The following is a 25335-nucleotide window of genomic DNA, read 5'->3' on the forward strand; positions in this document are numbered from 1 at the left end:
GTAAGAAATTCTTAGCATCACAATAAATGTTGGGAAGTGAATGTTGAATGCTTTCACAAGGAAGCGATATCATGGAATAAAAATATCTTTGGGAATATTAATAAACAGAAATTTGCTTCGTTTGAAGGAACTTGAACGCATGAATATGGATGGAGGTACAAGCGAGGCCTGGAGAGGAAGAAACAAGAGAAATGGATGGAATTAGAATAGTGTTTAATGCAAGAAGAGATCATGTGGTATCAAAGATCAAAATGTAACTGGTACACACATGGTGATAAGAACACGAGATACTTCCATACTATGACAAACTGCAGAAGAAAAAAGAAGTTTGTGGAAGTTTTACAGGATGAAAATGGCGAGTGGTGCTATGATCAAGAAGTTTTAAAGAGAAAAGGTACGATGTTCTTTCAAAAACTATTTTTGGAGGAGGGTGATACCGGAAACTCTATTGTGTTTAGTGCTACTTTTCCCCAAGTTGACCTTGAGGCTATTGATATATTAGGCCGAGATGCTATACTATAACAAATTTACGAAGATGGTAAGAAATTCTTGGCATACAATAAATGTTGGGAAGTGAATGTTGAATGCTTTCACAAGGAAGCGATATCATGGAATAAAAATATCTTTGGGAATATTAATAAACAGAAATTTGCTTCGTTTGAAGGAACTTGAACACATGAATATGGATGGAGGTACAAGCGAGGCCTGGGAGAGGAAGAAACAGGAGAAATGGATGGAATTAGAATAGTGTTTAATGCAAGAAGAGATCATGTGGTATCAAAGATCAAAATGTAACTGGTACACATATGGTGATAAGAACACGAGATACTTCCATACTATGACAAACTGCAGAAGAAAAAAGAAGTTTGTGGAAGTTTTACAGGATGAAAATGGTGAGTGGTGCTATGATCAAGAAGTTTTAAAGAGAAAAGGTACGATGTTCTTTCAAAAACTATTTTTGGAGGAGGGTGATACCAGAAACTCTATTGTGTTTGGTGCTACTTTTCCCCAAGTTGACCTTGAGGCTATTGATATATTGGGCCGAGATGCTATACTACAAGAAATCAAGCAAGCCGTTTTTAGTATGGGTTCCCTAAACGCTCCAAGACTGGATAGACTAAACCCTTTATTCTATCAAAGCCAATGGGAGATAGTAGGCTCTTTGTGGTGGATTTGGTACAGTTGATCTTTCAGGGTCCAACAGAAGGCAGATGTATAATGGCATGAATATAGAACTAATCCCCAAGACGGAGAGACCCCAAGCTTCCGTGATTTTCGCCCCATTAGCCTTTGTAATGTGGTTTATAAGGTGATTACAAAAATTTTGGCTAATAGACTAAAGAGTATTCTACCAGATTTGGTGGCTCCTAATTAATGCAACTTCATTCTAAGTAAGCAAATTTCTGATAATATAATCTTGGCTCAGGAAATTATTCACTCGATGCGCAATATGAAGAGGAAAAAGTGTTTCATGGCCCTTAAAATTGATCTGGAGAAGGCTTATGATCGAATCTGGTGGAAGTTTGTAATTAATTGTCTCCACGAACTAAAGTTACCCACGCATTTTATTGATATTATATATCATTATCTTTCTTATGTGGAGATGCATGTTTTGTGGAATGGATCCAAAAGAGAATGTTTCACCCCTTTATGTGGCATTCGCCAAGGTGATCCTATTTCACCTTATCTGTTTGTTCCGGTGATGGAAAAATTAGCATATATGATACAAAGTGAAGTGCTAGAGGGAAACTAGCCACCATTTCAGTTGCAGAAGAATGGCACACAAGTTTCTCACTTGTTCTTTGCAAATGATCTTATTTTATTTGCAAAAGCTAATATAGAATAGGCTAGCCTAATTAAATGTGTTTAGATGATTTCTATTTGGCCTCAGGTGAAAAAGTTAATAAAGGTAAATCAAGGATTTATTTTTCTAGCAATGTAAATCATAACAGAAGACAAGAGATAAGCAACTTCCTAGGGTTTACTCTTACTACTAATTTGGGCAAACATTTAGGGGTACCTTTACATCACCAAAAGGTTTCTAAACAAACTTATCAATATGTACTTGACAAGATGGACCGCAGATTGATAAGTTGGAAGGTTAATACCTTATCCATGGCAGCGAGACAAACTCTAGTTTCTTCTGTGGTTGCTGCCATTCCTCATTATATGGACCGTAGATGATGCCTTTACCTTTGCAGCTTTCTGATGCAATAGATAAGCACTATAAAAGCTTCGTACAGGGAAATACTGGTTCTTCTAAGAAAGTGCATCTTGTTGCTTGGGATGATATTTGTAGGCATAAGGAGGAAGGAGGTTTGGGCTTACGTAGTGCCTGTAAGTAGAATAAGACTTATATGATGAAGCTAGGATGGGGCCTAATGAGCAGAAGAGATGCCTTGTGGGTTAAATTTCTAAGAGAGAAGTATAAATGTGGTAACGACGTGATCCCAAAAGTAGAAAGGAAGAAAAATGAGTCTTAAACTTAGAAGGGAATTCAGCGAGCTTGGGATTCAACTTTGAAGGGGGTGGAATGGAATCTTGGTAATGGATCTAAAGTTCACTTTTGGTGGGACTATTGTCTACCTCATCATGATAAATTATTAGACTATATAATAGCTGATGTTTCAAGGACCTCTTTGGATGATAGGATTGCTGATTACGTTATCGATGTTGGTGAGTAGAATTGGTCAAGTTATCAACACTATTGCATGATTATTTCCTTCTATTTGTAGAGCCAAGTTAGATTCTGTGAGATGGAGGGGGACTAGAAATGGTGATTTTTCTATTCAATCTGCTTATTTTTTTGATTTCTAATCAAAATAGTATTCTAATCTAGAGTGACTAGCATAGGTTATGGAAGCTAACAGTGCCATAATGTTGTAAAACCTTCTTATGGCTTTATGCGAGAGGTTGCCTACTCACTAATTATGCACAGGCAAATAGAGGGATACAATAAAATGACAACTATCCTTTTTGTGATAGTATGCGAGAAGACATTGTGCATGTTTTACGTGATTGTTGCAAGGCTTCTAATTGCTGGAGAAGAATAGTTCCAACTGAACTTTGGGCTAAATTTATCTCATTCTTGGAGGTAAACTTCTGGATAAAGTGGAATATAAATCAGTCTACCTTGTATATGGGAGTTCAATGGTGTGTCTGGTTCGGTATCACTTGTAGACAGTTGTGGATTAATAGAAATGAAGGTGTAACATCCTTATTTTTATCTAGTATTTAATTAAATTTATAAATAATATATTTTAGTATTAAGTTAATAAAAAAAAGGTTAGATATAGGCAAATTATTATTATTATTATTTTAATAATGTTTTTGTACGTGATTGTGTGTGTGTGTGGATAGTATTCTAGAAAATTATACTATGGTATAGAAGTCCCACATCGACTAATCTTTAAAGTGAAGGAGTTTGAGGAGCCTATATATAGGAGATAGTGAATGGAGCTTGAAGTGAGTAAATAATTTTCGCACATATCTGAGGTAGTCTCAGAAAAGTGCTAGTTTTGAGTTTATTAACCGTTGGATTAGACTGAAATTTGGTCAGCCCATTAAGGACATCCAAATCGTTAATTTCAATGGTTGGATTATCATTTTGATCTCCAAGTTACAAGTTATTAGGCATGTTTTTAACTTATATCTTTTAGATTTAGCAAACAGAGTCCTGAATAGTAAATTAGCATTTTAAAGTTCATTCACCGTTAGATTGGGCTATAATTTGGAGGATAGTATTATGATAGATAGGAAATTAAATTCAACGGTTAGATTAAGGGTTTAAATTCTGTAGTGAGAATAACCTGGTTCATACTAAGTCTATTTGTTTAAGTCCTTCGAAGATGGAATATAAGTTATAAATTTATAGTTTGTCTATTTACATTATGAATTTGATGATTCTAATAATATAATCTAATAATTAAAGGATATTTAAGTAATGAAAATTTTGGACTCGAGTTTAAATCATCATATATATGTTCTTACCCCAAACCTTAGAAAAAGCCTTTCGAGCTAGAATTTCGAGTAACAGCTGAATGTATTAGAGGGAGCGTTAAAGGTTAGAAATTTGTGAGTAGTTTACTCTAATACTGTAGAAATAATATTTTAATTTCAATTGTAGATATAAACCCTATTGTGACATTTTCGAGTACGGGCCTCGTTTGTACTTGATTGTTAGCTAGGAGACCAAGTAACTAAATTTCTATCTGTTACATGCATTGGTATGAGGTTGGTGAGTAATTTTATAACCAAGTTTCGTATACATATATTATGTTTTGTATGAACTGTCTGGTAGGATACTGTTTTGAAAATGATTGAAATCGTTTGTTTTGTTAGAAATTAATGATTATGACTATGAGGTCTTATTCTGGAATTCGGTTGATTATGTATATAAATGTGTTATTTTGAACCCTGTGCATCTAGTTTGGATGGTGGAAGGAGATGATTGGAGTTATTGAGATTTATATACTTACCACATGGTATCGGCCTCCATACGGAACTCTATGGTTGGTCACTATTATTGTCCCACTAGTTCTTCGAGGAGGGACCCATGGTCCACCGAGTGCTATGTGGTCTTTGGCCGGTCCATATCACTCGAGTGGTGAGCTTGTCAGAATAGCCAGTCAAATGGAAAGAACTTAGCCTATGGGTCCAGTCAGTGGAAATAAGGAGGATATAAGGATAAATTTGGGTTCATGGGTTTCATACGACATGGTATCTTCATTGATGTTTATATCTTTTGAATAAATAAAAAGTATGTTATCTCTTTTGAAATCATCAGTTGCTTGAGATTGGCAGATATATTTGACCTATATGGTTATTGTGAGTTCAACTATTAGATAAGTGTTTATTGACTATCATTAACTCTGTGTATCCCACCTGACACCTCGCTAGCCCATGTTAGTGTGTGTGATAGGTAGGGATTTAGTTACTAAGACGTTGTCTCATCCCTATTGTTTAACATTTTTCGGGTGAAAGATTTAAAGGAGGGACGTCAGGGAAGGCTCAGGAGGAGTAAAACTACATTAGCAATTTGTAGCGTCTCCTCGGTTTATGAACTATGTTGTATCCTGTATATTGCTACTTTAGGATAAATTGGTTTTAATTGATTCATGCATTATTATTTCTTATGTCCTATGAGTGTACTATTGTGGTATGTGTGCTGATAGGTGGCCAGAGGCTTAGGATCGCATATTCGCATGTAATTTATTTATGAATTTATTATAAAATATGAATTAAGATTTAATTTTTAATATTTTGATTTATGAGCTATATTATATGTTGTTTTATAACTATATTAGATAAGATTGATCCTTTCTTATATAGTTTGTATTTAAATGAGTTAAGAAAAATTCTTTTATCCGTGATAGGATGTATGATTGGGTGCTGCTCTTTTCTATCACGGATAACAATATTATATAATTAGTTAGTGTAGATGATTGTGATATAATTTGAGTTTGTATTTAGCATGGTTTGGTTATAAAAAGTGATTTCTTAAAGTTACTATAAAAAAAATAGGTTTATCTATTTATTTAGGAAGGTTGTTTTAGAATGGGTCTTTCAAAGTAAGTCTCTAGATCCCATACAACTTCTTGCTCAAGTTTGAGCTATTGTTTACTGGTCTAGCTTTTGTTTGAGTCCAAACAACGAGCCGGTACATAGATCTATTAGTTGGCAATCGCCGTTTGTGGGATTGAGTAAATTTAATGTTGATGGATCTTCTAAAGTAAGGAGAAATATTTGCTGGTGGTGGTATAGCAAGAAACCATGACAGAGAGGTTTTGTCTGGCTTTATGTTTAACACTGGCAGAGGAAATAGCCTTCACGCTGAATTCTGGGCTATACTTATCAGTTTGAAGAAGTCATGGGAACTAAAATGGAGGAAGGTAGTGATTGAACCAGACTGTTTAGAAGTTGTGGCACTTACGAGAGATGGTTGGAATGAGGATCATTCTGAGAGCAACCTTCTAACTGACATGTGAGTTTGGATTGAGAAAGATTGTGAAGCAAGTGTTGAATGGTGCAATCAAAAAGTGAATCAAGTAGCGGACTGCTTGGCCAAGCGAGCACTTGAGGTTGCTGAAGGGATTGTTTGCTTTCCTTTGATACCAGATTTTCTTGTTCATTTACTTTTTCGTGATGTTGGCACCTAGTTCTTTCTGTTTTTTCCTGATAAAAAAAAGAAGAGAATTTGACATAATGGATGTGAGTAATTTAAACTATAAGTTTCTTTCCTTTTCAAATTATATATAAGTACACCCGAGCCCACAACCTCTCCCAGATGGTTCCTCTTTTCTCTTATAATTACTTTTTGGAACTGAAAAATGCATAAATAATTTTATAATATTTAAAATTTTTATATATAACTAAAATCTTCAAAAACATTTTAATAAAAAATTTTAAATTATAATATGACTACCCTTTAAATAAATATTCAGGTTGTACATATTTATTTTTAAGATTTGAAAATATCTTAATTACAAAAAATTTATTTATAGTTTTGCAAATTACGTTTTTGGGTTGGAATATAATGTTTGCTTAATAAATACTCAAACTAACATAAACTATAAAACATAATATTAATTTTTTGGTAATTAAAACATTTTAAGATCTTAAAATAAATATTTAAATAAAAAATATTTATTTTAAGGTTATTTATGTTGAAATTTATGTTGAAATTTAAATATTTTATTGAAATATTTTTTAAGCTTCTAGTTATATAAACAAATTTTAAACACTATAAATTTTATAAGTGTTTTTGGTCCTAAAATAATTATAAGAGTGAAAGATCACTTGGAAGAAGTAAAATGATCAATTTTTTATTTTAATTAAAGAGATACATTTTGATCATTTACAACATTTAAAAATCCCAAATTACGACTCATATTCTAATTAAAAATTTGTTAAAAGTGTAGATTTTAATTTAAATTTAGGTATTTCAGATGAATTTTATAGGGACTTCCCCTAATTCTTTTCTTAACTAGCACATTTCAAAAGGTTTGCATTAATAATGATATTTTTCAATATAAATGGTCGATTATCTTTTTAAAAAATCAGCACATTTTTTACGAGTAAAGAACTTAGTTAATTTTATTAATATTTATAATTTATTAATATTTAACTTTTATATTTAAAAAATGAACTATTCAAATAAAATTTAATAATATAGGTTTATTCATTTAAAGACAATTTTTATCTATTTTTTAATATTTTTTCATCATAAATTTTTATACTTCACATACAATTGGTTTTCAAATTTAAATTTTTTTTTTTAAAAAAAAAAGATAGCATGCCCTTGCTCGTCCCAATTATGTCACAACTCGATCATGACAGGACACGCAATCAGAACGAGAGATGGTATGAGATAAAAGGTCATCCCGACGGAACAGGATAGAATTCTCCTGATCTTGTCCTCTCTCATCAACATCCGCAGTCAAATATACACCAATTTCTTATCAGCCAAACACTTTTGCCAAGTAGTATCTATTCTTTTTTTTTTGACCAGAAGTAGTATCTATTCTTGTGTCTTGGGACTTCGAGCGATGTTGGGTTTAGTGGCGTTGTAGTTGGTTTGAGATTGAACCCAAGCTTTAGTTGGTCCTTGAAATGCTAATAGTTTTGATTGGTTTTTTTTTTTTTTCCTATTTCATTTGCAATCCAGCGCTTTCTTCTCCTCTAATTTATTTGAACTTTGCTCAAATTAACTATGTGTGATGGGCCGACATTTTATATCTAATCTTTTTATTTAGTTTGAATAAAATTGTTTTGGCAAAAAAAAATATTTTTTATTTTAAAAAAACTAACTTTTGTTTCCTCGCACGAGATTTGAATTTGAGACTCTCTTTTTTTTTTTGGTTAAAAGGGAAAAAAAAAAAGAAAAAGGAATATGAGACGCTTCATGGCAAACGGTAATGGGCTGAGGACAGGAGTGAGTGAAGCAGGCCCATAAGGCTCTGCAGGGTGACTCTCGCATTCTGCACAATTTCTTCTTCACTCTCCTTAGACGCATGTCTCGTTTCGCGCACTGTATCTGTATGTCCTTTTACGGTTTCTTGTATCATTTCGCCGCGAAAACTGTTGGTTAGTTTAATCCATCGTCTTCATCTTGGCGCTGGCAACATTTTTTATTTCGAATTCATAAAGCAAATTTGAGTTAAGCTTTTGGTTTTGTGTCCTCTCAAGGGTTTAGGTTGTGGGTATGCTGGAGGGATAAAAATGGAGCTGAGAGGGGAAAAAAATAATTTGATGGATATTTTCCTTGTATGGAGGGATTGAGAGCAAGGAAGGGGCAGTGGAGCCAAATTTTTCTATAACTAAATTAACGCCTTTTAATTCATCTAATTTTAATTTAATTTCAAGATCCTCATTGAGGAAAGAAATCACTCGTTCTACAGTGCTACGGTTCGCCGCTGAGCTTCGTTGTTGCATCAGTGTCCTTCTCGCCGTCCGTGCTGCTCGCCATCACCATCAGTCCTCGCCGTGGCCGTCGCCGCTTCAGCTCGGTGGCACTCCGACGTTAGGTGAGCTTTCGCTTTATTACTCTCGGAGTTCAGAACTTTCTGCTGATTTAAAGTCGTATTCCGTTCTCAAAACTGGTTTCGGCTGTCGTTATTTGGTTTGATTGAAAACCAACATGGAATCGCCTGCCTTTGAGTGGACATGATAGTCTGTGTTTGGAGTTTCTGTCTATCTCATCTCTTTTATGAGTGAAATTAGAATTAAAGTTCTGTCATTGTGTTGAAATCATTCAGAGTTTCATAGAGATGGGTATGATTTTACTTTTAATTTGCTTTTATCACTGCCATCACACCCAGCCCCAAAGCAGCTGCAGAAATCATGAAAGTGCGTATCGGTTATGCTCAGATTCATGTAAGTATGAGGAAAGGAAAAATTGAAGTGGGAAGTGGATAAATTCAGAGAATTTGGAGTGATGGAAGTGCTCTCTTCGAATGACATTGATTTTCTAGGAAGAAGAAATAAATATCATAGTTCAAACGGGACATCTCAGTTTACCTTTCTGAGATACCTGTTAGATATTATGAGGGATTTTGCAGGCACCAAATAAAAATCCACAAGAATAATTCCTTTCACGTGAATATGATGATTTGTGGGCTTTGAATTAGGTGGAATGTTGCGTTTGAACAAATTCTGATAATCTGATAGAGAAATGTTAGCATATAGCTTATACGCTGTTCAATTGTGAATTGTGAATATATAAATATATATGTATATATATAGACATGCGGTAAATGTTATGTAGCTTACTTTGTTGATATGTCCCATTTTCTTCTACTATAACTTGCTTGATGATATTGATTCCCCTAGTTTGTTTCTGTACCTTCTTTAAATTCCAAACCTGCTGTGCTTGTGGTTGGAGCCTGAACTTGTGTTTGAGCAAAATAGTTAAACGAAGGATGAGTAGAAAATATCTTCTCTTGTTGGCGAGTTTATTTTCATGCTAAGCGCATAATTATGGGTTTAGCCCTATAAAATCTTAAATATTCCTGTTACAAGTCATTAATGCATAATTATGGCTAATGTTGGCTATTCTTTTTATCTGGTTTACCGACTACTGATACTGTTGGCTGGACTTTTGCTTTGCAAGCATGTTAATATCGTTTTAAATTGCCTGTGCCGATATTGTTTGTTTTATTTTTGCTTTGGAAATGCCTGAGGAACAATAAGTCATACTTTATCTCAAATAAATTAGTAATTGGGAATTGCCTGAGGAACAATGAATTGCAATTAGCTTGGCTGCAGTGCTATTAAAGAGTTAAATATTTCTTATATGCTATGTGTATTTCAAGTGTTAAGAACTTCGATGCTCAGTTGATTCTTATTTGCCATGTACATGTAAGGAAAATCTAAAATGGTCTTGAATTTGCTCTTTTTTTTTGGGGGGGGGGGGGGTTGTGTTTGGTTTAACTGTGGCAAGATGATTTGAACTCAAGACTTCTTGAAAACTCGTGGCTAGATTGTTTGTCATAGCTAGAAGATTCATGTGCTACTTAGCTGTAATTTCTGGCATTTTTCTTTGACAGAACCAATAGTTTTGTTTCAATCTGTAATCTTAGTTTTCTGATAGTCAGAATTGGTGCTTGAGTTCATACTACCTACTGATCATGTGTTTCTGTATGCAAGAACCCTAGAAAGTGTATTGGTCTTCCATTGTGTTTAACCCCCCCCCCCCAAACAAAAAAAAATTGTTTTCTGTTCTTTATTTTTATATCTGCAATTAACTTAGTACCTTTTGTTAAAGCAAGTAGCATTACAAAAAAATCATCATAGGAAAGACAAAAGAAAAAGGCTTGTCTGAGCTATTTTCTCAGTTTTGGAAAAATAAAGTAATTTTTTAGGCATCCTAAAATTATTGGGTAAAGGGCGTCAATTATTCATGCAGTAATGCCTGAGCTGCTGTAATTCATGATCTTTCCAATCCGGTGGGCAGTAAAAATAATTTTATCAGACAAACTTGTTCCTGAGGAGTTATTTAGTTGTTTATTCTTGCAGCACCACTGGGGAATGCTTGTCTCATTATCTGTGAGAAGAAAATAATGAAGGAATTTCTATTCATTTATTGTAGGAGCATCAAGAAACTCTAAAGGGAAGTTAAATTGAGAGAAAAGCTGATGGAACGGCAGGGTCGTGATTATGCATCTGCTTCCCCAGCATATGCTCAACAACAGCGCCAAGCTGTAAATATGCAACAACAGCAACAATATGGATTTCATCCCCAACCTCAGCAGTTTCCTTCGTCAGTGCATGGCCCTCCTTTTCTACCCCCAGGTCCAGGACATCCTCCTATGCAACAATTCCCCTATCCTCATCCCATGCAGCAGCAGCAACTTCAACAGTTACACCCTCATGCTCCTCCCCCACATCCTCATGTTCTTCTTCAGCAGCAGCATCAAGCACCACCTGCTTTCCCTTCTCATTTTCCTCCTCCCCTTGTCCCATCCCCCTTCCATGGTCAATATGACTCTGCTCCGCCCCCAGTTGCCCCTCCTTCTGATCCTGAGCTCCAAAAACGTATTGACAAACTTGTTGAGTACTCTGCTAAAAATGGTCCTGAATTTGAGGCCATGATACGTGAAAAACAACAAGACAATCCTTCCTATAGTTTCCTCTTTGGAGGGGAGGGGCATGGTTACTATCGTTACAAGCTTTGGTTGTCAACACGGCCCCCAGGTGGTCCTTTCAATCCCCCTTTTCCACCATCTTCCATGCCTGTGATTCATCCTCCAAATCCAATGATGAACCCATCTCCCTTAAATGCTTCCCCAATGAATGCTGCTGCAATTAGTTCTTCAGCTTCAATGCTAGGTCCACCTCAAATGAACCCTCTCCCTTTCCAGCAGTACCACCATCAGCATCCTCAGCCTTTTGGCCTTCATGGTCGGCCTGATTATGATCAGGCATCCAAGTCTTATAAAGGGATCTCTGGCCCACTCCCATCTGATGTTGCAATGGATCTCAATAACGTTCTCAGTACTCTAAATGGTACAAAAGAATCAATTAAAGGTGCCAAAATTTGGTTCATGCAGAGATCTGCATTTGCACCAGCTCTAGCGGAGGCACTTAGAGACAGAGTTTTTGCACTGGATGACATTGAAAGGCAGTTGCATATCATATATCTTGCCAATGACATACTTTTTGACAGGTAAAGTGCGTTATCGTGTGACAGTTATGTGAAGTTTTTTGGCTGCCTCTTGAAAAACATAACTTACTGCTTTTGTCCTTGAATGATAACTGCTGTGCACTATTGAACTTACTTCATATTGTGTTTCTTTATTGAAGTGCAGATATAAAGCTTGGCTTGTATGTGTCTTTTCCTTTATTATTCTTCTTTATTATGGTTCATATATTTCTGTACTAGGTATTACTGCTGTTGATCCATCCCTTTTTCTAATTAGCAAACAACTTTGTTATCCCCAGAGCACGCATTCATTAAGTTTACGACATTAGTTGACTCTAACATGTTCAAATGTAAAAGTTTAAAAGAATTCACTTAATATATTTTCCTGGATTTTTTATTTATGGAAGAAAGTTTCATAATGTAAAGTGAGAACAACATAAAAACTGAGGAAGAGATCCTTCTAATACAAGAGAAAAGAACTATGGCTCTAATTCAAAAGAGCTTTTTAGTATTCTGTCGAACCAAATTTATACTGTCAATCATAAAATGTTCTATTTTATTAGCATTTAAATTATAATTATTGTATTAAATCTTAAAAGATGTTTTACTATTAAGTGTTCAAAACTTTGAATGTATTTTTGTTGAATCAGTTACCTGCTTGTGAGGTGTGGGATGAATTTTTATCTGGGAGGTTGGTTGGTTGGTTCTACATCTTAGGCGAAACTCTGCAATTCTTGCTTAGTAAATGTGCTGCCAGGCACCCAGCCAATGAGGCTGAGTAGTTTTGGGCCCCAGGCCTTTTTTATTTTTCTTTTTGTAGAAATATAAATGTATTTGGGGTGGTAAATCATCTGTTATTCAATACTTCCAAGTAACCCAGATTTGAGCTGGGTTGACCATAGCTCAGGAGAAGCTCTGATTTTTTCACTTTACAAAGCTTGAACACGATAGCTTACTTAAGATTTTTTAAGTTTCTTACTGCTTAACCCAGCCATCATCAGTGGGAAGCACCATTTTTTCATAGTATGCCTTCTTAAGGATCTGTCAACTGACAATAACTCCTCTTTCTCTTGCTTTACTTCATCCTGGGTTTTTGAGTTTGAGCATAACATGCACGTTATTGAGGATTCTCCTGTTTGTCATCCTTGATTTCTGCATTGCTGGTTTACAGTTTGAACCGGAGGACAACCAATCACGACCCTGACAATGAAGCCCTTGCATTTAAACCTGTTTTGGGTTCTATGCTTGCAAGGATTTATCACAATCCTCAAAGCAATGAGGAATACCGGAAACGATTGCATCAAATGGTGGAGTTCTGGGCTTCTAAAGAAGTTTATGATCATGAGACTATATCTTTACTAAAGGGTGAGATGATTGGTGGACCACAATCAAATTCTTTTCCGGGGCCTTCAAAGGATCTATTATCTGCTTCATCAGATTCAGCTGCAGGTAGTTTTTACTCTAACAAGTCAACGAATACACCTCATTTTGAAGTTGGCCAATTTTCAAGAGATGGGGCGCAAACAGCACCTCTACCATTAAGAATTAATCTCCACAAGTTTATTTTCTTTAAGTAAAATTCTGTTGTTTCGTTGATTTTACTATCCATAGAAACATAATTGGGTATTTTTCTTTAGTTATTCCTGAAGCTTCAAATTAATGTCGTAGCTGCAGAATTGTGATTCTTGCTCACTGACCATCTATGAGGACACCAGTATTCGATGTGATTTTGCCATTAAATTAGCCATGTTTTTAATAAACTTAGTTTGGTGTCCGCAAAATCACTTTGAGATTTAGTTGATTTAAGAATTTATTCATGATTCCTTCTCTCCTAGTCGCAGGAATGCTGCAGCAGGCTCCTAACCATATTGTCCAGCAGTGGCCATCTGACAGGTCAGTTTCTGGTTCAGGTGTGCCTGAACAAGATCATCCTGAGAAGCATGCTGCCCTAGGGCAGTCCATGCCACCATCTATGGTACCTCAGCAGTTTCTTCCAAATTCTGCTCCTCCCGGTGCTTTTGCGGGGCACATGGCCATCCCTTCATCTGTTCAGCCTGCTAATCAACCACCGGCTTCACATTTGATGTCTCCCCCACCAGCTGGCGCTGGTGACAAGTTACCACCATATCCATTGTTCCCACCCGGCCTTATTCCAGGAATGGTGAAAAAGATGCAGATTGGAAGTGGTGTTCCATATTCTCCTCTGAGCCCTCTAGACATCCCAACCGTGATACCACCATCGACTGTACCACCATCAGATATTCTGCAAAGAGTATCAAAGTTCTTTAAAGAGATTGGAGAGGTTAATCCTTCTGAGGGCCCAATGACATCTGATTCAAGAGATGAAGATGAGGAGTATGAGAGAGAATATGAGAGGGAGCTTCCAGTGAGGAAGGGTGGTGCTTGTATCCCTCCACCCCCAAACTTGCAGGTGGATCCGGAGACTGGGACGTATGCTGATGGAAGCGTGGAGCGGAAACTGGGATCAAGCGGGTCGGGGAGGTTAGGTCTCGGGGCCACAGCCAATCCTAATGAGGTGAGTCAGTATGATGATGTATATACGTCCTACAGGAAGCAGAGAAGCACCACTTACCACTCCTCAATGAGTGCAAGAGCGCCAGCTAGATGAAAGCAACTTGATTTGATTATTATTGGAAAATTGGAAATGCAGTGCATTAGACTAGGCATGTTTGTAATTCGGATCCTCTAAAGCGCCATAAACTAAAGAGAGAGGGTGACACAACAAATATCTGAGTTCTTGCCTTTTGTCCTTTTACACACCCTCATTTTGCTTTGCGTCTCTCGTTGCCTTAAACATTCCATGAACATCTAACTTGAGAAGATCAGAATCAGGCTTCTTTTTATTTTATTTTATTTTTTTTTTTGTTTTTTTGGGGGGGGGGGGGGTGTGTTGGTGGGGTGGTTGGGTTTGTTTCATCTTTATTTGAATGGTGCTTGTAGAATTTATATTTTTAGTGGCAATTGGCAAAGAACTGCTGGTCTTTTCCATGGATATCTTGCTTTCACTATTGGTATACATTTCGTTTTTACAATATATATATATAAATATATATTAAAAGTTACGATTAAGACTACTGTTCTTATCAGTTAAAACTTGAAAGTTACAACTAATAAGCGCTGTTTCTTACAATTAATCTGTTATTTCACCAACCAAAAATGCCTCATTCAGTTATTCATCCACAACTTGACAACTTCGAATTTCAAAATTATAAGCATAAAAAAATGTAACTTTTAGTCTTTAAACATTCTCTTGTCAATTTGGATCTTAAACTTTTATTCGTTACAATTCAACTTTGTAGTTTAACGAGTCAAAAAATATAGGAACTAAGAAAGTACAAGGATTGAGCTGTTTTGAATTAAAATTTAAAAATTGAATCAATAATTGAAGAAACATTCAAGAGCTACAAATTTTATTTTCTCTATAAACATGTATAGATTAAATTCTGGAAGTAAAGACTTTTTTTACATAAAGAATGAAGTCTAGCTTATTTATTTTATTGCATGTTTTTTTCCCCCATAAAATGATCAAAATATATTAATAAACTGTAAGCGTTACATATTAGACACAAAAAAAAAAAAAAAGAACAACTATTGACTGTCTCATCTATTAAAATATAGAATAGCTCATCTTGAAGATTTGACTATGATCAGATGATGACTTTTGATAATATGTAGGTAAAGGTGGATATGAAACGTTATGAAAATTGGTTGCGTACGAAGGACAAGATTCGTGTATGGTTTGAGATTGTTCCCTGACCATACGTGTCTCAATTGGAAAAACTTAAGGGCTCGTTAGGTTCAATTACAGACCGCAATCAGATGCCATGCGATGCAATGTAATACTACCTCCAGTCTTAATTATAAGAGCTAGTTGACTAATTTAAAGAAATTAAGGAAATAAGTTAAATTAGCTATTTGTAATAAATAGGTATTGCTTTTCCTAAAATGTCCTTGTTAAGCAATTATATTGGTTAGAACTATCATGATTAGAAGAACTATCTTAGGAAAAAATGCATAAATATGAGAAACAAAGTAGATTGAGATTTTATATTTAGGATCAAATTAAAAGTCAAACAAGGTCTTATATTAAAGACCGGAGGTAGTGTTTATTACCGCAAGTTTGTTTGGCATGTTAACTAGGAATGAGTAGTTTTATATTTAATTAAATAAATATAAAATACAATGACCAAAATAGCCCCATCCCAAAAAAAAATCTCTCTTCTCTCTTTTCTCTCCAAGTCATCCTTCTCCTTCCTCTCTGACAATGGTAACTTCAAATCAACAAAAAATTAAAACCAACACAAATCAACTATTACGATTTGAGAATAGATTAAACAAAATATAAATCACACAAAAAAAACCCCATTTAGATCATTTTCAAAGCATAGAAGAAAAGGAGACATTCATTGAGCAATTAATCATATCTTTCAACCCACCTTAGATATAGACAAATTGAAGAGCATGGTCCGCCCACACATGGGTCTCGTCAAAGATCGAAACGGAATCATCCTTTGACCTACCCGGACTCTTTGATAGTAAATGGATGCAATATTTAGAACAAATGAACTCATGAATTTGCATTTCGGTATGGGAAGGCCGAAAAAGAATTGCGGGCAAGGTGATTGTTGCTCTTTGAAAGTCATTTACGAAACTCGTGATCATTGTTGAACTCAATATTTTGATTAGTAATAGTAGATTGTTGCACTTCATAGATCATTCAAGAAGGGAATGACAGTTCAGCGATGGAGCAAGAGTGTCCAATCTAGGCTGAGGGGTTTGATTTTAGCAAGATAGGAGGTGGGGTGGAGGAAGAGGCATCGCCATCAATGGTGGTGTTAACAACAAAGTGGGATTTGGATGAAAGAGGAAGGAAAGCCAATGAGGATGAAAGAACGCACAAAGGGATGTTCTTGGCATGAGGTGATGGTGAAGGATGGCAATAAGGATTTATAAAGAGGAGTCTATGAATCCTCGTTACCAGATTTTATGCAGTCATCGTTACCATTGGATTTGAATTACCATTGGATTACCAATGCAATTCAACCAAACGGGTCCTAAAGAAATTCTATTCTAGTATCCACAAAAGCATTCAATAAATGAGTCAGATCCTTTGCTTGATGATGTTGCACGTGATTTTCAATGATCATTGACAAAATGAATATGTTTTATAAGTGCCCAAATTTAAAGAGAAGTTGTAGCAAAGAAATAAAGATGAGTGAACATTCCATCACCTTGGAGCTGCTTAATCCTTGAAAAGATAGTCACATAGATGGCAACAACAACAACAAAATTCAACCATTCTTGAGACGACAAACAATAATGGTCCAACCAGTAAGGTTGAAATGGAATTAAATAAAAAATCGTTACTAGATTTTTGAAATTTATAAAAATATTTGGGCACACGATATAAAATTTATGATATTGGTATGATTTGCACTTTAAAATTTTATTTAATTCTTACCCACCAAAACATTTGTTTATATATTTGTCCGGCATTTGACTTCCAAAGCATACAAACTTGTATCAGATTCAGGTAGAAAACTACATTTTCAAGGAAAAAAATGAAAATTACTTTTGTTTATGCATATTTGCTTATGAGAAGATAAGGATCGATGAAGGCCTCAATAATTACATTATATATCACCATCAATGTCTGACCCACTTAGTTTTCATCTTTTTGGTTTTATTTCTGAAATTCATATTTTTCTTCAGCCATTTTCGTTCTTCAACATACTTCAGCATCTCGTTTTCAAAATTAGTATTTATATGATATTCCCTCCAAGGTTTTTTTTTATAAGATACTAACAGCCAAATTGCATAGTTTAATAAATATGTTAAAATTAGTTAAAAGTAATATGTATGTATGTATGTAAGAAATGCTTTTTCCCCGCTAAATATGTCCTCATCTGTAAGAGGATAGTAAGAAAAAAGATCAAAGAGAATATATGGGGAAAAAATATAATGAGAGGTAAGATAATTAATTAGAAATAACATTGGTAAAAATATATTTAATGTTTAGACAATTGCAAACTAAATTTTATAAAAAATAAACCAATTTAAAAATTAAAATCTTATAAATAAGAGTGGAGGACACAGGGGACTATAGTGTTTGGATGATATCTGTTCATGTTTCAAAACAAAATTGAAGTGAGGCCAACACGCACTCACATGCACAAGATTAAATTTTTAATTAATTAATTAGCTTGTACCTTAACTTATTTAGATCATATTTTAATTTTATTTTCGCCCAAACCAAAATGGACCCTAAAATTTTTTTCAAGAAAGGTGGGAGTTGATGCCAACAAACACCACCAACGTATAGGGGAAAAAATTTGCAGCAAGGGGCCCTAAAAAACAAGTTTGCATGCATATGGACTTTATTTTCTTTGTATCAAATGTAGATTCGCTTGTATCCATAAAAGCTGGCCTCCTCACTTTCAAGATTCAGCCTCTAAAGGGTCGCTTTGGTAGGAGAAAAATGAAAGGAAGGAGAGGAGGAAAAAAAATTTAATAAGCTTAATTCAAAAAATTAAGAAAATGATGTTTAAAAGCTTTTAATTAATTTTATTACTCATTTATCTTATATCTTCTCTGATTAAAATTTAAAAACTCTATTTTTTCAATTTTTAAACTGAACTAATTAAAAAAAAATTTTCTTTCTCCCCCTTCCATTTCTCCCGTACCAAATACAGAATAAGGATATTTGTCTTCTTGTTTTCGGTTTGCCTCAGTAGTGGTGTCTGCTGGTGTTGTTCTTTCACTTCTGTTCTTTTTTGTTTAAGTGTCTATGTTTTGATCTTGTACCTTAACTTATTTAGATTCACTTGTATTCAATATGGTTTAGCGGTCTCCAATTTTTTCCTGGAAAAATCTGTGAAAAGCTGCACTTAAAAATTTTATTAATTAGAAAGACCTGAATTTGAGTGCTAATACTTTCTGTGTATGAAATCATGTAGAGTACCAATATTTTTTTTGTCTGTTAATATAATTTTCAAATAGGAACTTTTCACCAATTTTTGCTTATTTTTCTATATTTCAACTTAGTTCTTTTGTAATTGCTTTCATGGAATTAATAACATGATGTCTACTCCCAGCCCACTGATTTTCATTTTTTTTTTCTAATTTTTTCTTTTGTCTTTCATTTTCTATGTGTACATGCATAACTTAACTTTTTTATTGCATCAAAAGTATGGAATGCATTTTTTTTTCATTTTATAAATAGAAAGCGTAAATGTTTAAAATAGAAACGCAATCCCTTAATGTAATAAGACATTATTCAAATGAGAATGACAATGTAAATAGAAATACAATGTATCTTTTATATTATAACTATTATAACTAAAGTGAATCTTACCCATTTGAACATAAAATGAATTGTATTTTTCATTATTTGAGAATAACGTAAATTTTTTAATATATTTTATGTTTATCTTTGATTTTTGTTGATGATTTTTGGGAAATTCGGTAAAAAAATCTCTTGTTGAAAACTTAAAAATTTGAACACGTATAACTATGATAGTGAATACAACTTTTTTCTGTTATGTGCAACATATTTTTTGTTGGGTGCAAATGACTTCTGCATTGATGATTATTGCACATAATTAATGATATGTTACACGTAACGGGAAAAAAGTTATGTTCATGGATCATAATTGCATTTGCTTAAATTTAAACCCTTTTAGCCAATTAACTTTTTAAATAGGGACTTTTAACCAAATTTCTCATGATTTTTTTTATAGTAAAGATTGATTTAGCATGTGCATATATATAAATATATATATATATATATATCATATTTTGAAAAGAAGAGATTTCCCAAATTCTAATATTATACTCCACTGATCCTAAATATAAGACTCATTTTGTATTACAAAATGAGTCTTATATTTAAGACCAAAGGAGTATAATATATGATAGGCATTTATTAAACAAAGTGTATATGTGAATGCATCTTTCACAAAGGACAAACAAATGAGTCTTATATTTAGGACCAAAGGAGTATAATATATGATAGACATTTATTAAACAAAGTGTACATGTGAATGCATCTTTCACAAAGGACAAACATTTCCTTTACTTGTCAAAGACCAAATTTATGGCATTGTGGCAAAAAAAAGGGGGTAATTTTTCACCATATATATAATTTTTTTATATAATACATGTCATTGAATATAAATAGACAAAATTTTACTAATAACATTCAATATAAAATATAAATCCTATTACAAAGTACATTATTTGTAAATTATAAATAATTCACTTATCAAATTCATATAATATACGAATTTTATATATAATGTATGAAAAATAATTTTAAGTGTCAAAATTTAAAAAAGCAGAGCATTTATTTAAAAAGAGAAAAGCTCGAGATTTTGGACAATTTTTTTTAGACAAAACCCTTTAGAATGCTCTAAGAGGTCAGAATCTTATAATCATATCAGACTAGGATTTGATATTAAAATGGTTAAGCCTGTCCAATGTCAAATCTCCATCGATATTCTTTCCAAATCCACAGCCTAAAAAATTATTATCAATATAATTAAATTAAAAATTTTGAAAATCCTCTAGAAATTTTTTGACCTTTATAAATCCACTAGATTGCAGTCAATCTATAAAAATAACACAATCATAATATTCCTGTACATAATTATACAATTCATTGACTTTTCTTTTGGCCTGAAAATTCATTGATTATGAATAATGCCATTTTACTATTATCTAAATAGATATATAAATAAACCTTTTTCACCTTCAAAAAATTGTTAAAAAAAATCCCTCACTGCTCAAAGATATCTAAAATTTATTTAACAACCTATATTTTTGAGCATGCACAATTTAAAACAAGTGCAACTCCTTCTTTTTTAACATATTTTCAATTATATGCAAATATTTTTCATTTTAAAAACTTTCATATATAGCTGAAAATAAATTGCACATGGAAAAATAAGAGTTGTACTCACTAAAACTGGTTGCACACGTCCTACCTCAAGGGTAAAACAAAGGACATTTATATACAATTGAAGGTATATTATACTTCTTTCGGTTCATCATATAAGTCGCTTCTAAAAAAATAATTTGATCCAAAATATAAATTACTTAGAGAGTATTTAATGCTTAGTATTTAATTTTGTTCCTACAATTAATGCTTAAATATAGCTCGCTATATTTTTATTCTCCTTTACAACCTTATTTAATATGACTAAGGTTGGAAAATTTTTTTAATTTAGAACAAATTTAATGAGTTAACTATAATTTTTTAGTATTGATGAATTGGTTAAAATAACTTATATTATCAACGAAAGAGAATATGCAATTAAAAGAGAGTTGCACTAGTTTCAAAATTACGATTCTTTAAAGAAAATTTGGGCACTTCTAAAAAGTAAATAATTTAATAAAAGATTTTCCAACAATTTTCTAAAAAAGCTGTGATCTATGAGATATTTGTAATGTAATAGTTTTCATATTTTATATTTAAGCCTTTTTTTTGAGGTGATTATATTGAAGCTTATAAAATATTTCTTTTGACCAAAAAAAAAAAGCTGATAAAATATTTATTACCAAAATTTTGTCTCATGCCCCTCTCGCGCTGATTGGTCCCCAAAAATTCCAAGAAATTAAATGACACACTCAATCGCTCACCACCTACACCTACTGCATGCGCTTTAGGTGTCTCTCTACAAAACGCCTCTCTCTCTTCTCCTCTCCCTCCTTCATTCTCATTCTCTTCCATCCATCTTTCACAGAGGAACCCGCTGTGTCTTCGTCTTCAAGCGAAAACCCATATTTGGGTCATTTTAGTGTTGTGGGGTTATTGATATTCTTAATCCTTTCATTTGATAATAATGGGAAGAAAGAGGAGTTCGCCTGTGAGCGTTTTGTTTGGATGGGTAAGGAAGCAATCTATGAAAGTCAAAATCTTTCTTGGGGTATTTCTTGCTCTCTGTGCTTTGGTGGCTCTCAAGTTTACGATCAAGGATCACAATTATTTCTTTATTTCCTCCGAAGCCGTTCACCTTGCTGGGATTCTTGTCCTGTTTTACAAGCTTCTTACCCAGAAGACATGCTCCGGTATTTCTCTCAAAGATTAGTTCTTTTCTGCGCAAATTTTTGTTCTGTTTGTGAGTTTCATGTAGACTGATTGATCGGGAAGGAAGAGAAAACTATAATTGATCGACATGACAAGAATTTCTTCATTGTGTATTGATGAATCGTACTAAGTCTTTTAATTTTGCTGGAGGAAGGGCTGATGATATTACAAGAAATTCTTTACAATACTCCTTGCACCACGATTATGTGAATTTTGATTGGAGGAAGAGCTGAAGGACGTTGGTCAATTTATATGGGATTTGTTTTCTCTGTAAGAAGTAGATGTTGAAAGTGTTCCAGTTTTTGATAACTTTCATTCAATGGAATTGGATAAAAATGAACTTTTGCAGATATATTCCCTGGTTTTGGTCAGCTGTTTTCCGTAGCAATGCAGGTGTCAATTATAAAGTATTTTAAAGCAAAACTTGATGCCCAATTCTATTCGATTTCTTTATTTCTTTCTGTCTTCTGTCTAAATAAAATTTCAAGAAGCTATGCTGCATGTTTCATGAAAGCAAGACCATCAAATCCCACCATTCTTCATGGTTGAGAAGTGAAGGACTTCATAGTAGCTAATTTGTATGTTTCAATAGTCCAGTGAATAATACAAATTAGAAAATTTTATCAAATTTGTATTGCCTTGCCCAGGTCTATCACTGAAGATGCAGGAGCTCACAGCTCTGTTCTTATCTGCGCGATTAATTTGCAGCTTCTTGATGGAGCATGACATCCACACCGTGCTGGATTTCATCTCTCTGTCGTTAACATTACTGGTCATATACTGGATCAGGTTCAAGTTGAAATCATCCTATATCAAGGAGCTTGACGACTTGAGGCTCTCATTTGTGGTAAATATAGTCTTTGCATTTCTTCTTCTTAATTTCATTTGGCACCCTAAAGATAACCCCACTATCAGTTGACTTTAATACTTGAAAGTTTTTTTTTTTTTTTCCAACGTATAGCATATTTATTCATTCAAACACTGTATAGGATCATTTTAGTTTCTCTGGAAGACTCGAATCAGAACAAAATCAGACCTCCAAATGTTGAATTTTGTCCCGTTCCAAGTTTAATATATATATAATATGACTTGAAATTTTTGTGTCACTTTGAGTTTGGTGACTTCTTATAAGCCCGATACTGCCTTCAAGATCACTAGCAACGCAGAACTTGTAATTTTATGGCAATATTATTTTGTGCTATACTAAATTCAGCTTCTTGGGTAACTTCTCCCAACATGATTTTTCCCCGACCACAACGTTCGAATACGAGAAGTTGTTCAAGGAATATTGAGTCCTTTACCAGTCAATCCAATCACAATTTGTATAGAGGATTTATTATTATCTCACCACTGTATATCACTAAATTTGTTGATCTCTTCCATTTTTGCATTTGTTCCTCCTTGCCCTTCTCTTGTAGCTGGGAAAATTACTCTCTGATAGCAATACTTTCAGACGCCTTGGCTGGTTTTACACCAACTCTCATCACTAATCAATACCTTCAATCAAATGTTTCAAAAGCTCTTTTCTGGTTTAAGTTTTCTTTCTTCTCACTGCATTCTCCAAAAGATTATACATTGCCCCTTTGACTGGTCTGTGTTGATTTTGCTGGAATGAACTATGTCGTGTCCTTGGTGATACACTGTTAGTATTATGATTTTGCTATGTACCTAGGTGGTGCCTGCAGCAATCCTTGCAGCATTGATCAATCCCACCACAAAACATCATAAATTGAGTAATGTCCTTTGGGCATTTTGTGTGTATTTGGAGGCTGTTTCTGTACTGCCTCAAGTTCGCTTCATGCAGAATGCAAAGGTTGGTTCTTCTTCTTCTTCTTCTTCTTTTTTTTTTTTGCTGCTAAAAATTTTCACATTGTTTTTCTGAGCGAGATCATAACTCTGGTATGTTCCCAGATCGTTGAAACATTTACAGGGTATTATGTCTTCGCACTGGGTGTTTCGAGATTCTTGGCTTTGGCTCATTGGATCATTCGGGTGAGACCTTTCTCTTATTAGATTTTTGGCTAAATTGAGAAGAATTCTTGACATTCAAGCTTAGGTTAAGGTCTAATTTTGTCCTGAAAGTTTTCACAGAGTATCCGTAAGTTTTGTTTTGTTTTTTTTTTTTAATATCAATATTGCCCAGGAAGTTTTAAAAGAGGGGCAATATTGCTCTTAGCTGTTAAAAAATGTTAAATGGTTAACATTGGGGGTGACTTTGCTTCTGTTTTAACAATTCCAGGTGATATTAATCCAAAAAAGAAACCTTCTGGGGCTGTGGTTATCCAAATTTAATCTTTTTAAAACTTCCAAATTTATGTAGATAACAATCCAATTGTTAATTAGTCTACTATTTCTAGGGGGACAAAAAGATTTTTCGGAAATGAAAGAAAAATATTCTAATAAGCAAATTTACATGAAAAATTTGTTCATTAATGTTTACTTCATATTTTAGTTGGAGCTATGGCCAAAATAGACTGAATCAGTTTCATCTGGTCTGCAAAATGGAGAAAGCCTATTCGGTTTCCATTTTATTCCTTGACAAACAAGTAAAAACACACTTTTAAAGGGAATCCACCTCTGTACGCTCACACATCTATTTATCAATCTCTCATATCGATCATAACTTAAATTTTTCTCATCCTCAAACTTCATTTTACCCTTTAATATTCCATTTTCTCTCTGTTTTTTATTTATTTATTATTCATTAGAGCTCTAAATAGGCCATAAGGAAATATCATCTGTCTGAAAATATTCTGCTCTCTTGAGTTGGAATTGAGCAATATGAAGAAGCATGCTTGTGAATATTGTGCAGTTCTATGAGACTGGAGGGGCGTATTTATTTTTGGTAGGGAGTGGATATTTCTGGTTCATGGCAGCCTTCCTCTCAGAAATGGTTCAGTCATTCATCTTGGCTGATTTCTGCTACTATTATGTCAAGAGGTAAAGACCATCTCTTTATTGTGGGACCCATGTCAAAGATGAGCCATACTGTTCATAATTTATAAACAATGCGGCTTCCTTTATATTCATTTACTAATATATAAGATGTTCCATTCATGGATTTATTTTGGGCGCAGCATCATGCAAGGACAGCTTTTGAGGAAGATGCCTGTGTAGTGCAATTATCTCCCAAGCGACATTGTAAATGAATGTCCAGTGCTAGAAAGTTAAAGCATACAGTGACTTTAAGGCCGATTGTTTGGTTTGTCATTTTATATTTGATTTTCAAATCTCTCATGTTTTTTAGCTTTCAAGGTGTTCAACTTTACAATGACATTTTATATTTTTGAAAAAAAACTAATCTTTTAGTCTCTTAAGTTTTAATTCACTTAAGATTCGGTCATTTAATTACGACTCACTGTGACTAAGTTCTTGAACTTTGAACTTGTTAAAAACTCAATCCCTAATTTTTTTTTCCTTTAATAATTTTGTCATTGTTATCTATAACTCATTCGAAGTCATCATTGACACAAACCTACTTGGTCAAAAAACACCATTAAAAATTATTTTGGGTAAATGTGTGATTAGAATCCTGATCTTTTTTTTTTAAGTGTACCTAGCACTCTAATATTCATAATAGTGCAAT

The 25335-nt window shown here is 33.8% G+C and overlaps 2 protein-coding genes across 2 annotated transcripts; both read left to right on the forward strand.

The window, feature by feature from the left end:
• The first annotated feature begins 8023 nt into the window (after window positions 1-8023).
• Window positions 8024-14509, forward strand: LOC114751442 (calcium homeostasis endoplasmic reticulum protein). The gene is made up of 4 exons (XM_028940114.1): window positions 8024-8525; window positions 10589-11665; window positions 12813-13090; window positions 13483-14509. The coding sequence occupies exons 2-4, from the start codon at window positions 10635-10637 to the stop codon at window positions 14268-14270; spliced, it is 2097 nt and encodes a 698-aa protein (XP_028795947.1). The 5' UTR covers window positions 8024-8525; window positions 10589-10634; the 3' UTR covers window positions 14271-14509.
• A 6892-nt stretch (window positions 14510-21401) lies between these two features.
• LOC114751443 (ER lumen protein-retaining receptor erd-2.2-like) lies at window positions 21402-25126 on the forward strand. Its single transcript, XM_028940116.1, has 6 exons — window positions 21402-21730; window positions 22397-22596; window positions 23422-23562; window positions 23661-23741; window positions 24562-24689; window positions 24827-25126. The coding sequence occupies exons 1-6, from the start codon at window positions 21505-21507 to the stop codon at window positions 24864-24866; spliced, it is 816 nt and encodes a 271-aa protein (XP_028795949.1). The 5' UTR covers window positions 21402-21504; the 3' UTR covers window positions 24867-25126.
• Window positions 25127-25335: the final 209 nt, after the last annotated feature.

The sequence above is a fragment of the Neltuma alba genome, unplaced genomic scaffold (genome assembly GCF_004799145.2).
Source record: "Neltuma alba isolate B1F8T4 unplaced genomic scaffold, ASM479914v2 tig00006924_pilon, whole genome shotgun sequence".
NCBI lineage: Eukaryota > Viridiplantae > Streptophyta > Magnoliopsida > Fabales > Fabaceae > Neltuma > Neltuma alba.